Here is a 13,126-nt window from a genome sequence, read left to right on the forward strand (position 1 = left end):
GGATGAGGAGAAAAGAAAGCATTCAGAAATGTCTCGGTTTAGACAAAAAAGGAGGCAATCGTGAGATAAACAAGAACATAAGAGCGATGCTCTGCCCGAGACATCCTGTTTGTTTGAATTCTGTGGGAAACCTGGAATTACGTTCACATTTCTGGAAGCAAGTCTTCACCATTTCTTTCCTCTTTATCACTGAAGCCTGTGCTTGGAAAATTCTTGGAAAATTCTTACAGAGAGACAGCGCGCGTTCTCCCGTCTATCAGCCCAACCACAGAAGCCGGCCTCGGATCTCGCTGGAGGAATGAGGAACTTTAATTGCATGTTTATGTCTGTCCTCAAATCCAGAAGATGAGATTACCAAACGATCGCTTTAAAGAGGAGAAACTGAACCCCAGAGCTCCATGTGAAGGGGGAAAGACAGCAGTTGTTAGGAGTGAAATTAGCTGATTAAATGTGATCTCGTCACACGAAAGTGAACGTCGCTTTGAGGTTTAGAAAATTGCTGCAGGCATTTTTCAGTCTGCTCTGTCATGTCGTATTTTCATGACAGCAAAGTCAAGAAAAGACTGAGTAATCACATGTTGGTCTGCCTGCTCTCTGCCGCTGTGGGCCTCGGCTGCAAGCGGTTCATGGCACTGTCCGTGGTTTTAACAAATTGGGGGTGCAGGGTGCATTTTGGCGGGGGGCTCGTTGTTGATGGATTAACTCGGATTTTGTTCTCCAGCGAGTGTTTAAGGAAGCAGGACAGTCTGAGGAATCAAAATAAACTTGCATCCATGGTAATGATTCATGTCGTGCCACATAACGGTTTAAAAACTGTTCTCCGGACATGACAGGAAGTTGTCTTAAAGCGGTGTGCTTGGGTAACTTCTTGCATATTTCAGCAAGAAGCTATGATGGTTAATTGGTCAGCGTACATTTCAGATCCATCACTAACAGAAGCTGTTGACAAGCTAACATCCTCTAAAGTGTAGCTGTGGGCTGATGAAACCAGCAAGGAAAGAATTCAGTATTGCATAATGCATTCATTACATGTTATAATACAGCAGTGCAGAAATGTTAACTTAACAGCCTTGGGAGACCCAGGTGGCCTGTTTCAGATCTGTGCCGCTACACTCATTGTCAAAGGCTACGTTCACACTGCAGCGAAAGCGCATCAAATCCGACTTCTTTGACCCTATGCGACCCATATCCGATCATGGTGCGACAGTGTGAACGGCACAAATCCGATATTTTCAAATCCGATCTGGGTCACTTTCGTATGTGGTACTGAATCCGATACATATCCGATGTTTCAGAAAGCGACTGCTGTTTGATCAAGTCGCATTAAATCCGTCTTTTACGTCACTGACACAAGACAGACGCCAATTATCAGCTCCGGAGAAGACATCGTGAACGCTTCCTGGCCATCCGGTGAAACTGTTGGGAAGACAACGTTGGAGAAACGTGAACATTTTAATTGTTCTGTATAATCTGCAGATTCTGACAGAAATCTGCAACTATCCTTTGAAGCTCCGCTCCTCTAAAACAGCAATAAGGATCATTATTAGGTTATTTACATTATTATGTAAATAACAAAATAACTTAAAGCAAAAATTGGGAAACGTGAAGTCCGAAGTCTTTACATTAAGACCATCAGTCAAACAATACTGTTGCTCTGGGTCTAAACAGAGCGCGTTGTGTGTGACGTCTTCTTTTGCGCATGCGGGCTGCTTTGAGCGTTCACACTAGAGCGCGTTTGCTGTCGCATTTTATTTGTAGTGTGAACGAGCAGACAAAAAAATCGGATTTGATCAAAAAATCAGAATTGAGCATTAAGACCTGCAGAGTGAACGTAGCCAAAAATGGTTCTAAACTTGCTTTCAGCCAACAGCCAAATAAAGAAGAAATAAAGCTGCATTTAAGACTCTTTTTTTTATATTTTTCCCATCAGTGAAAGTAAAGACCTGATGCTGTTTTTCAGAGAATCGTTTGGTCAGTAGATCTGGCGATGTCAGGTCTGCAGCATAAGTTGTGAACTTTCTTCATAAGATGGACATCACAGGGTGAAACCTGACGTTCCTTCGCTAAGCCCTAAATCCTGTTTCGTAGTACGCGGGCAAATGGAAGAAAAGAGTAAAATACGCCTGGATGTAGTAATGACTCATCAGGGATGATCTAAGTCGCCTTATACTCATGCTCAACATTTCCACATTTCCAATTGGAACATATGAATTTACCAGAATTAACGTGTAGCGTGCTAAGATCCCCAAACACTCGACATATTCAGCGCTCCGGGAAACCCACACCCACAATAGCTGCTCTCGATCAGTCAATGAAACAATGTAACAATAGATCAGCTTTGCTCTGTGTCATAAAGTAAATTAACTAATCCAATTACAGTCGCTGTGGGAGATGATATTAAAGCATGATACAGACTCCAGCTCATCTGTCGCAACGGCCGCGTCGACACGTGAAATCAGTTTAATCTTCTGCGTATGAAACCGCTTTAGTAAAGACTTGGAGTGAGGGAGGGTTGAGACATTTGGACAGAGTTAAAAATAAACCAGAAGCCTGTTACAAAACATTTCATAAATGGCAAACAGTATTAATGTGTGGTGTGTTTTCAGTGGGATTCCAGCGGTTGGTTGTTTCCAGGCGGGATGAGCTGACTGATCGGCAGAGAGAAAAGACTTGTTTAAAACTTTAATGTGGTTAATGGTTTGTGGGAGGCTCTGACTGTTGTTTTTGAAGCCACTGAGTGATTGTAGTTTCAGAGCAGGCTCTGCTCTTTGTAGCTAAAGTTCTGTTCAGTGAGGATTTCACAGATGGCTGATAATCTGGCTGCAGCTGTGAGGCTGCCTCCTCTTTAGTTCTGTGTGGAGTTTGTTGATCTGAGCCAAGATGGACTGAAGCGATTGCATTTTGTTAACGCCGCACAAACGGTTCCTCTGCTCATGTGTAGAGATTTAGAAAACTCTGGTGTTACCTTTGGGTGGCTGCTTAAGTTTAAACGTTTAAATCAGCATTTTGAAAGACAACTTTTTCTTTTTTTGTGTATCGTTTTGATTTTTAGTTACTTTTTATTGCAAATAGTCTCCATTTTCTTTCTTTTTATGCTGTTTTATGCCTTAAAGATACTTTGTGACTAAAACTTTCACCAGCAGAGGGCAGCATTTTTCCAGAATGTTTGCTATTTCTTCTTTTCTTCATTGCTTGAGGTTTTACCTTGTGCCCATCCCCCACTGTAAACGAGGATGTGTTTTAGTGACGGCACAAACTTTGGAACAAAGCAGGCCCAATTCAAACTAAACAAAGACTTTTTGTTCTGTAGCTTTTGCACCCATTCACAGACCAGTTGGCAACTGGTCACTAGGGAAAAATTATTCTCCAACTGGTTGGCAAGTGGCTGTGAGGGTCTGCTTGCTGTTTCCAGTTGAAATTGGATGCAACGAGGTATGTGCACGTGTTTGTGTTCAGGCCGTGGAGACCTGCAGCCCCAGCTGGACAGCGCCATGCAGGACGTCAGCGATAAGTACCTGCTGCTGGAGGAGACGGAGAAGCAGGCGGTGAGGAGGGCGCTGGTGGAGGAGAGGAGTCGCTTTTGCTGCTTCGTGTCCATGCTGCGGCCTGTCGTGGTCAGTGATGCATTCAAACTGTTTATGCACAACACAGAAAGATGTTTGGAGCTCTAACCAGAGTTACGCAGAAACTCTGCAAGCCTTTGAAGAAACACCTGGCCCCCTTTAGATTTGTATGTTTATGCTTTGCTGGACGTCAGCAGCTGCAATCCAAATGTAAATCTCTGACGAACATCAACTCCTACACCTTCTGTGCTGCAGCTCTCTCTTCAAACCTCTTGTGGAGCAGCTGCTGTGGTGACGTCAGTCTCAAAGCTGTTTTTTTTGTGTAGAATTTGCAGCTGATGAATGTTTGTGTGTCTCAGGAGGAGGAGATGTCCATGCTGGGGGAGATTACACACCTCCAGACGCTGACAGACGACCTGAAGATGCTAACCATGGACCCACACAAGCTGCCCGCTTCCAGTGAGCAGGTACTCGTGGTGCTGTGAGGGGTCGTGTGACCACACAATCAATTTGTCCTGTTATAAATGTCTCAGTTTCAGTCCTGTTTAAAATATTTCAGAAGGGTTTTTGATTTAAGCACGTTCAGCACCCCTCCACTCACTCTACCTGCTGATCAGCGGTGACCTCGACACGGAGTAAACACTCCTTCCTCTGACCTGACTGCACACAGACACCTTCCCAGACACATCATAGACGATTCACAGCATTTTTTTCTCTCCAGGTAATCGTAGACCTGAAGGGCTCCGAGTGCACCTGGTCCTACCAGACTCCTCCCTCGTCACCAAGCACCACCGTATCCAGGAAGTCCAGCATGTGCAGGTTAGTTATGTGGCATGTCAGCTGCTTATTATCTCAACAATAGAGGGAGATAAGGTGGTCTGCTGAGAGCCTGTCCTCTGCTGCCCCTCTGTGGTGAACAAGTGGAACTACAGCTTTTTTAAAAATCATCGATTATTTTGAAAGTTTTGATTTATCAAAGAGAAATAACTCCAGTAAATGTTATTTAAAGAATATTTCATCTGTCTGACTCATTTTTAGGGTTGATTGTTTCTTCTTTCATGTGATGAGCTGAGATTTTAAAACAGAAAATCAGTGAATGACTTCAGAGCTTCTCAGGTTTCCTTCTTTCTGACATTTGTCTCCTCCCGTCCGGCCCACAGCAGCCTGAACAGCGTGAACAGCAGCGACTCTCGCTCCAGCGGCTCACACTGTCACTCCCCGACCTCCCACTTCCGTTATCGCGCCTCCTCCTCCTCTTCCTCCTCAGTGCTGCCCCAGCAGACACCCGCCCGCCTCTCTTCAATCTCCTCACACGACTCTGGCTTCATCTCTCAGGATGCCTACCAGTCCAAATCCCCTTCACCGATGCCCCCAGAGACCCTGCAGGTAACAAAAGTCGCGGCTCGGTGCTTTTAGTCATCGACTCACTGAGAACAGACGCCAAAAATAAACCAGTGAGTCTGTTTATGATGTCTGCGGATGTTCCCCAGTTCCTACGATGCTGTGTGTTTGTTAGCTGGAAGCCACATGTGTGCGTGCCTCAGTAACCTCAGAGAGAGATGGGTTCCTTTGCAGAAACAACAAAAAAATAAACTCGAGGTATCGTCAGATTTAGAGGCATGTCTATCACTCATAACAACAACATCATCATCTTTTGCTGTCAGTCTCGACGTCGTGTTGGAGAAATGACAAAATCCTGAACGAGACCAGGATTCATTCAGACGTCATCCAGTCTTGTTAGGGACCTTCAGGGTACAGACACCTGTCAGTATGTATTGATCAGTCTTTACCTATTTTAAATAAAGATCAGTTCCTCTCGCACTCAACGATCCTGGTGCCCAATCAGGTGGAGGTGATGATGTCGCCCCTGCCTCTAGCTGTGAGACGCCTCAGGCGGGAATTGAAACTGCAGCACCTGCTCACCACTACGCTACCCAGCTGCATGTACATTTATATATAAAACACATCATAGGCACTACTAGAGTTAAGCTATTTTAAATAAGATCATTTTAGTTTTAGTGCTGTGCCAAAATAATTTACATTAATTAAATATCCAAAGACGGAGCGTGAAGGTGTCCACTGTCTGCTGGTGCTGATGTTTTTTCAGCAAAGATAATTAGGACGTGCTGATAATTTAGCACATGAACAAAATGACAGGATGTTTGTGATGTGAGAGGAAGGAGACGCTCAGAGTGCGACAGCCTGCCGTGTGCTTTCATCTTCACCTCAGTCCAAAAAACTACGCTTTACTTTCAGGGTTGTAACCCAGCGTGCTGACACTGTGATATCAGCCATGCTGCTATTATAAAACCAGTCATGAATCACATAATAGAAGACGACACAGACCTGAAGCTTCAGCCTGCGTTAGCTCTAACTGACTCACTGTTAAATATAACGAGAAAAATACTAGCAGTAGTGCTTTTTAGAAAAAATAATATTTCATAAAGTTGATAGTTTCTCTTTCCACCTGCTGAACCGGCTTCTGCTTCGTCTTTGCTCTGTTTGACCTCTGACCTGGGATCAGTGTTTGGGAGATTACAGCTTACTTGTTTCATAGATCCACTCTTTCTAACCCAATTTCACTGCACTTAAACCTTAATAATTTTAGTCCTCTGCATGTGCACTCATGCTCCCAGCACTGCTCGTCCTGCTGTTCTAACCTGTTTGTTGCTGCTTCCTCTGCTTCTCTCTCGTCTGTGTTTTGATCTGTTTTCTCGGCTTCCCTCTGTGCTTCCTGCAAACTGCTGTCTCTGTGTGCGCTCTGCATGGCGCTGCTGCAGTCGTGTGTCTCTGCTTCTCAGTCTGTCACTGTGGGGCCTTCCTCTCACTCCTCTTCTTCCTCACCCTCACCCCCCGAGCCACGCTCCGGGCAGCAGCAGGTGAACACGTAGACACACAATTGTGTTAGTGTTTAGTTGTTCTTGTTTGTGTGTCACGCTCTGCAGCGTGAAGCTTTTATTTTTGAGTGATATGAATCGGAGCCTTCATGAAGCACAAAAAGCAGAAACGTTTCCAGCTGCTTAACAAATCCGATTACATTCAGTGAATACATGAACAATTAAAATATAATCTAGTGTTGGCAGAGGAGGAAGAAATATTCCAGGTTTGATTGGCAGCCTGATAATCATCAACATCCTGAAAACTACGAACAGCACACGATGTTCACTCTACCATGAAATGGATTAAAAGATTCACTCACTCAGTCTAATTAACCCATGTGAAGGGAACCGAGCTCTGTGAGCAATAAAGGGACCAAAAACAAACTGATTTGCCCTCATGTTTGTCAAACAGACACATTTACAAAAGCCAGTCTGGTCTGGTAATGGTCAGGGTGAAGAGCAGGTGACAGGTTACCTGGTCATTTTACCAGGTAACTGTTCAGAATATGAGATATTTATATGATGAGGCTCTCAGGCAAACAGTTATTCTGAACTTTTTAAAATGAATATTGAGTCAACATGTTTGTTTTACTCATGAATGCACAGTTGAGTGACTTTGATGCACATCTCAGCTTCGTTACTAAAACAGGAAACATGCAGTGAAACCTGATGAACATCACCATCTGGTCCTCAGTTATGCTTCATGATTTAGTTGGTTATCAGAACTTATGCAGGGCTGTCGTCCTCCTGCGGCGGGGCTTCGTTTCACACGGATAAATTGCCAAAACAAAAAACACAACAAAGATCTTTCATTATATTTGCTGAGATGTTTTTGGGTTAAATGTATCTTTAGCGTAGAATAAAATTACTCTGTTGCAATGAAATAAAGATGCATAAATGTGAAATACAAATGTGTAGGGAGCAGTTTGGGTGGTGAATTCTTGTAAGACTGCAAATTCTTTTCATAATTGTTTTGCAAAATCTCAGAAAAAGGCCAGTGAAATAAAATACTGATTAAAAAGGGAAAAATCATCTGCTTCAAAGAAACTCCAGATGAAATCATCAGTGCTGTAAATCAGGATGTTTGATGTGTATGAATGCTGGGACCTCACTGCCGCCCAAACATTTGCTTTTTCTGCTGCATGAAGCACCGTTTTTGCGCTCATGTCTCATGTTTTCGCTCCTCGGTCGTCAGCGTCATCTTTAATTTTTGAATTGTTTCTGCTTCTTCATTCATTCACATTCAGTTGACAAATGGTTTTGACCATCACGGAGCCCAGGACCCCCACCTCCACCCTTCATACTTCTCCTACTCCTCTCCCACCACCACTACCACCACCTCTCCCATCTCCTCGCCCTCCTGTTCGTCCGTTTCACCCACGTGGCCGTGGTCTCGCTCAGGCTGCGGCCAATCAGGAGAGTTCCTGCCTCTCAGCCCCTCGGGGCTTGGAGTGATCCCATCATCCAGAGTCCCGTCCTGGAAGGTTTGCACCTCATTCTCCCCGATGTCCTCCTCTTTTCTTTGAGTTGATCTGTGTGTTATTTTCTCCTCTTTCTTGATGTCAGTTCATTCTCTCAAAAGTTTCTCATTTTTCAGTCAATTTAGGATCAATTTCACCTGATAGTTTAATTTTATTCCTTCTTATCTTTAAGATTAAAAATTAAAACCTTAAAACAACATAGATTAACACTATACAGAGAGCCTTGCTTACCTGTGCTGGTGACTCCTCTCACCACCAGGTGGCAGCATTTTACCTAAAAGTGTTAGCCTAGCTGTTCAGCCGAGTTCTTCTACTTTCAAATGTACATAACCTCTAATCCAGTGTTTCATAGCCTGTAGCCTTGTTGTGATAATGCAAGCTCGAATAATTCTGATATTTTTCATGTTGTATTTGGGGAAAATCGGATTCTTCATTCATAAAGCTGAGAATGCAGCCGGTCCTGCAACACCCACCGGACAGAGACGCCTTTAGCATGATGTCATAGCTGTTGTTTCTTCACATTCTGTCGACGGGTTTATTTAGATGTCAAATTGAATTGTTGCCCACATGCTAAAGTCTTCTGTACATATGTACGAATCAACCACAACATTAAAGCCATCTGACTAATTTTCTGTAGGTCCGTTATGCTGTTAAAACAACTCTGACCTATGAGGACCACAGCGGGGGTTCTGTGGGGCGACTGGCTCTGGGATGGTGACAGTCTGGTCCTTTCGGTCCTCTGGGCTGTGGGACTGGGTGTCTGCTCTGGTGTTCTGATTGGATTGGGATATAAGGACTTTTCCTCAATGACTTGTTCTTGTGGCGTATCCTCTCCTGATGGGGGAGGCAGCTGCCGTTGGGGAGTGTCATTGGAGGTTTTTGTTTAGGTGGGCGGTATGCAATAAAGTCCGATCGTTATGGACAAGTAAACGATCAGCTTTGATTCATTTCACCTGTGTGTGGCTTTAATGTTGTGGCTGAGTTGTAAACTCCAACTTCACTGGGAGGTGGAGGCATCCAACTGCAAGGCTGTGGTTTACATTTTTACAGTTTATATAATAGCTTCTACTTTTAAAGGCGTGTTTTGAGGTGCGGTCTATAAAATGGTTTGATTTGCTTGCATAAACCTCTAGTACGGAGCCCCGCAGGGGACATGGGAGAAAAAAAAATTAAGACGGACTTCTGCGAAATCTCGCAAAAGTTTTGCGAGATCTCGCAAAAGTTGAATTCCAACAATGGCGGCAGCTACTTAGTTGTAATATTACTCTTTCTGGGTCACAAAATACACTTTTAAGATATTTTGAGGCGTGAATGTAGTTGTGTAAACGTCAGATACCTGCTCGGTTTACAAGACATCACATACTTGCAAAAGTGCTCCGACGTTTTTGGAGATCTGACACCCACTAGCTTGAAGCTAACGGGAGGTCGAGACCTACTACAGCTGGGAGGAACACCGCTTTCTCGGCACATCGTGCCTCGACCTCCCGGTCGGCTTCAAGCTGGCGGCCTCCGAAGAATGCGGCTAAAACTTTTTGCGAGATCTCGCAAAGCTTTTGCGAGATCTCGCAAAAGTCCGTCTTAATTTTATTTTCTCCCATGTCCCCTGCGGGGCTCCGTACTCTAGTGTTCTTGCAACAGTTTCCAAATATTTGCTCACAGCAGCAAACATGAGCATACATGTCATTTCCCTCTGTTCATGCTTCTATTTGGACTTTTTGACTAATGGACAAAATTAACAACAATTATCATCAATTAAAATACTAAAAAAATATTTTACTGTTATTGACGATGTCTTCCTGTGTAGGATTGGGCCAAACCAGGCCCGTACGATCAGCCCATGGTTAATACCCTGAAGAGGAGCAAGGACAGGAGAGAGACTACAGATCCCAGCAGCCACCAGGGCGCTGATGTCACCACACCAGGAGAGGAGCCAAACAGGGGCAAAGGAAACAACACTTCAACATCCCCCAAGGTCGGACACAAGGACCAGCAAAATGCCAAACAACTAACTGGGAGCATTCTGATTGGACAGACGAATCCCAATAATCCACATATTCCCGTGTATGTGTGTGTGTGTCTGACAGGTGGACAGGGAGACCCATGAGGAGCTGGCCAGAGCTCTGGCCCGCGGCCTCCAGCTGGACATCCACGGCTCCAGCAGAGATTCCCTGCAGGGCTCCAGCGGCTACAGCAGCCAGACCAACACACCCTGCTGCTCAGAGGACACCATCTCCTCACAGGGTAAACACACTTAACTTACTCCCACCAGATTAATTCAAATGTTCACTTCCCTAAATATGGACCCAGAAACAAACAAACTTTCGTTGTATCTCGTCTGAACGTCTCAAATCTCGCTGTGATTTATACTCTAAACAGAAAAAATCTAATTAAAGTTAACTTGAATTAAAAAGACTTTAATTATATAATATCTGGGAAATGCTTGAGATCATCAGCAGTTACACCGACTCAAATTCAGTCATCGTGCTAAATTCTCCCCCCTCCTGGTCTCTGTAGTATCGGACTGTGACTACTACTCTGTGGGAGCAGATCAGGAGGTGGAGCAGCAGTCCTCAGACTTCGATAAATCCTCCACCATCCCGAGGAACAGCGACATCACCCAGTCCTACCGCCGCATGTTTCAGTCTAAGCGCCCCGCTTCCACTGCTGGCCTGCCTTCCAACCCCTCTGCTGTAATCACCCCGGGGGTCGCTACTATCAGACGGACACCGTCCTCCAAACCCAACTTGCGACGACCATCCGGAGGCCTCAACCTGGGCCCCATCCCCATCAAGCCCCCCATGATCCCAGTTAAGACTCCCACTGTGCCTGAACACCCCGGATTCCCCAGCAAAGCGGCGTCAGAAGACGGCAACACCCCGCGGACCCCGCTAAGCCCAGCCACCACTCCTCTGTCGCCAAGCAGCAACGGGTCATCGTCACCAAAGTCCGTCCCTTGGGAGATCCAGCACATGGGCAAGGGATCGGATCCTCCAACCCCACCTCCACAGCCCAGCGGTCGGTCATCAGAGTGGGAGCGTCGACCCCTCCCAGAGCTCTTGGAGGAAACAGAATATGCTGAGGTGGAGGACTTTCTGGCGGCCATCCGACGAGGCGTCAAGCTGAAGAAGACGACAACCAACGACCGATCGGCACCGATGATTCACTGAGACTGTGAAGGTTGGTTTGACATGAGCCATTTTGTGTCCCTGGCTGAAAATACTGTTGGAGGGACACAAAATGGTTAATGCTAATAAAAGCAAATAGCTGTGACATCAGATGATGCCAGTAACAGGAGGAAGTTGCCCAGAGACTCTGATTGAGGATCATTTTAGAAATCTGGTCTTTTAGCAGTGATTACAAAACAATGTGCATTTTCTCAGTTTGGCCAAAGAGTAAGAATATTTGCATTTAAATCAAACAAAGATCGAGTCCATTGTCAGCCTCACCTCACAGGTGCAGAAGGAGTTAAAGAAATTTTAAGTGTTGACTGGACTTGTTGAGCACATCTCCCTTTAAAAATCAGTTCTAGTTCCTGCCCGAGGCCGAGCCAGGAACTCTGATCCGAGATCGTTTCCTCAGGGCAACTTCGATAACAGAGCGAGGGAGACGGGATCGTCCTGACGACCGAGAGACGCCTGGACAAGGTCGACCTTGTAGCAGGAAAAAAGAGGCTTAAATGAAATGAAATCCTAATGTTGGGGAGGAGTGAAGGTAGAAGAAGAAGAGAGCACTTCTCAGACAGACGCTGAGCTGGGAGGAGCGATGGAATATTTTCGAAAGATCAAATCATTATTTGTATGTACATATTTCTATTTTGATGTGTTTGTATGTTTTACACCCTCGTAGTCTCCCATTTCCACTAAAGGTGCCAAAAGCCTGCGTGCTGACTTACATATTTAATGCTGGATTTTCTTTATGTACAAACATGAATCTGGTGTTTGACAGAGAGTTGTACTTGGACACAAACTGAAAGAGGATTTGTATATGTAGGGCAGCGTATCGAAGAGTGGCGTGTAACCATTCGCAACTAAGGATTTTCTGTTGTTACAGTAGACTGACCTGCATGTATTCACAGTTTGCCTCAGTATAAATGATCCTTTTGCCTCTTAAACCGAATAAGAAAACCCCGGCAGCAGCAGGAGAGGATCAGGAACGACTCGAGGTTAAGGCTGCTGTCCAAACAACGTCCCGGCTCTGAATTTATCAACTGAAAACTGCAAGGCGCCGTTGGAGGTTTATTTCCTCTCACTGCAAATCTGTGCTTGTGAAAAGCACTTTGTGAAATTTGAACAGTTTAAAAATGCACAAAAATCCAGAAACACCGTTAGCGTGCGTCAGCCAACCAAGTCCATAGCAGCGCAGTAACAGAGGCTACCACAGTTTCCTCCTGTGCTACTGCGCATCTGTAGTAAATACAATCATGTGGATTTGTGTATTGGTCTGGTGTAATAGACGTGTGCTGATTTAGGCGGCACAGATTTAAACAGTTGTGGATGTTATTTTAGTGAAGTTACTTCTCGGTCAGTGCTTAAATTATTGGCCTGTGACCTGATGTTTAATGCTTAATATCTAAAACGCAGAAAATCTGGTCTATGTTGTGTAACTCGGTCGTAGTTAGCACTTTTTACTAAATACTGAAATGTGCAGTGGGCACATATTAAATTGTGTGTAAGCCAGAAATGTGTATAAGGATAGCCGACTTCCCAAAAAGGCCAAATGACTGCCCTGAAAGAGCAAGACGGTTGAACACGGTCACGCTTTGGGAGGCTGAACGTGGTCGGTTGACCTCCCCAGTATTCTGCCTGCAAGTATAAACGGTGTCATGTATAAAAATCTCTACAGATCTAAAGAGAGGAGATGCACAACGTGCTGGTTTGGAGTTTAGCTTGTTTTTAGTCCCCAACTGTTACTTACTAGCCTAAAAACACCAACTGTTCAGTGTGTGGAGGTGTTTCAGGTGGTGTGGGACACGCTGTGGTAACCATGGAGGTCCAACACTTTATACAGCTGTGAAGTCGAATGCTTCACACGCTGATCCACAGAGCGCCGTTCACGTCTTATTCGTCTCCAGTTCAGAGAAAAAATGAACAAAAGTAAAGTCGGATTATTATTAACGCCCACTTCTATTTGAGCTTTGATATATTATCACTTAGGCTACGTTCACACTGCAGGCGAAAGCGCATCAAATCCGATTTTTTTGACC

The 13,126-nt window shown here is 44.8% G+C and overlaps 1 protein-coding gene across 3 annotated transcripts in view; it reads left to right on the forward strand.

Moving 5' to 3' along the window:
• Positions 1–11,358, forward strand: part of LOC102794111 (protein MTSS 1-like) — a 77,775-nt gene extending 66,417 nt beyond the window's left edge. For 2 of the 3 annotated variants that reach the window (XM_087834883.1, XM_087834882.1), the window contains 8 exons: positions 3,457–3,614; positions 3,923–4,030; positions 4,285–4,382; positions 4,724–4,949; positions 7,690–7,926; positions 9,728–9,895; positions 10,008–10,164; positions 10,438–11,358. In XM_087834883.1, coding sequence (XP_087691009.1) covers positions 3,457–3,614; positions 3,923–4,030; positions 4,285–4,382; positions 4,724–4,949; positions 7,690–7,926; positions 9,728–9,895; positions 10,008–10,164; positions 10,438–11,090 — 1,805 coding nt within the window. In that variant the 3' untranslated portion in view covers positions 11,091–11,358. The remainder of the gene's footprint in view (positions 1–3,456; positions 3,615–3,922; positions 4,031–4,284; positions 4,383–4,723; positions 4,950–7,689; positions 7,927–9,727; positions 9,896–10,007; positions 10,165–10,437) is intronic. The other variant, XM_087834884.1, reaches the window with a different exon arrangement.
• Positions 11,359–13,126: the final 1,768 nt, after the last annotated feature.

The sequence above is a fragment of the Neolamprologus brichardi genome, chromosome 22, assembly GCF_056152115.1.
Source record: "Neolamprologus brichardi isolate AB-2024 chromosome 22, ASM5615211v1, whole genome shotgun sequence".
NCBI lineage: Eukaryota > Metazoa > Chordata > Actinopteri > Cichliformes > Cichlidae > Neolamprologus > Neolamprologus brichardi.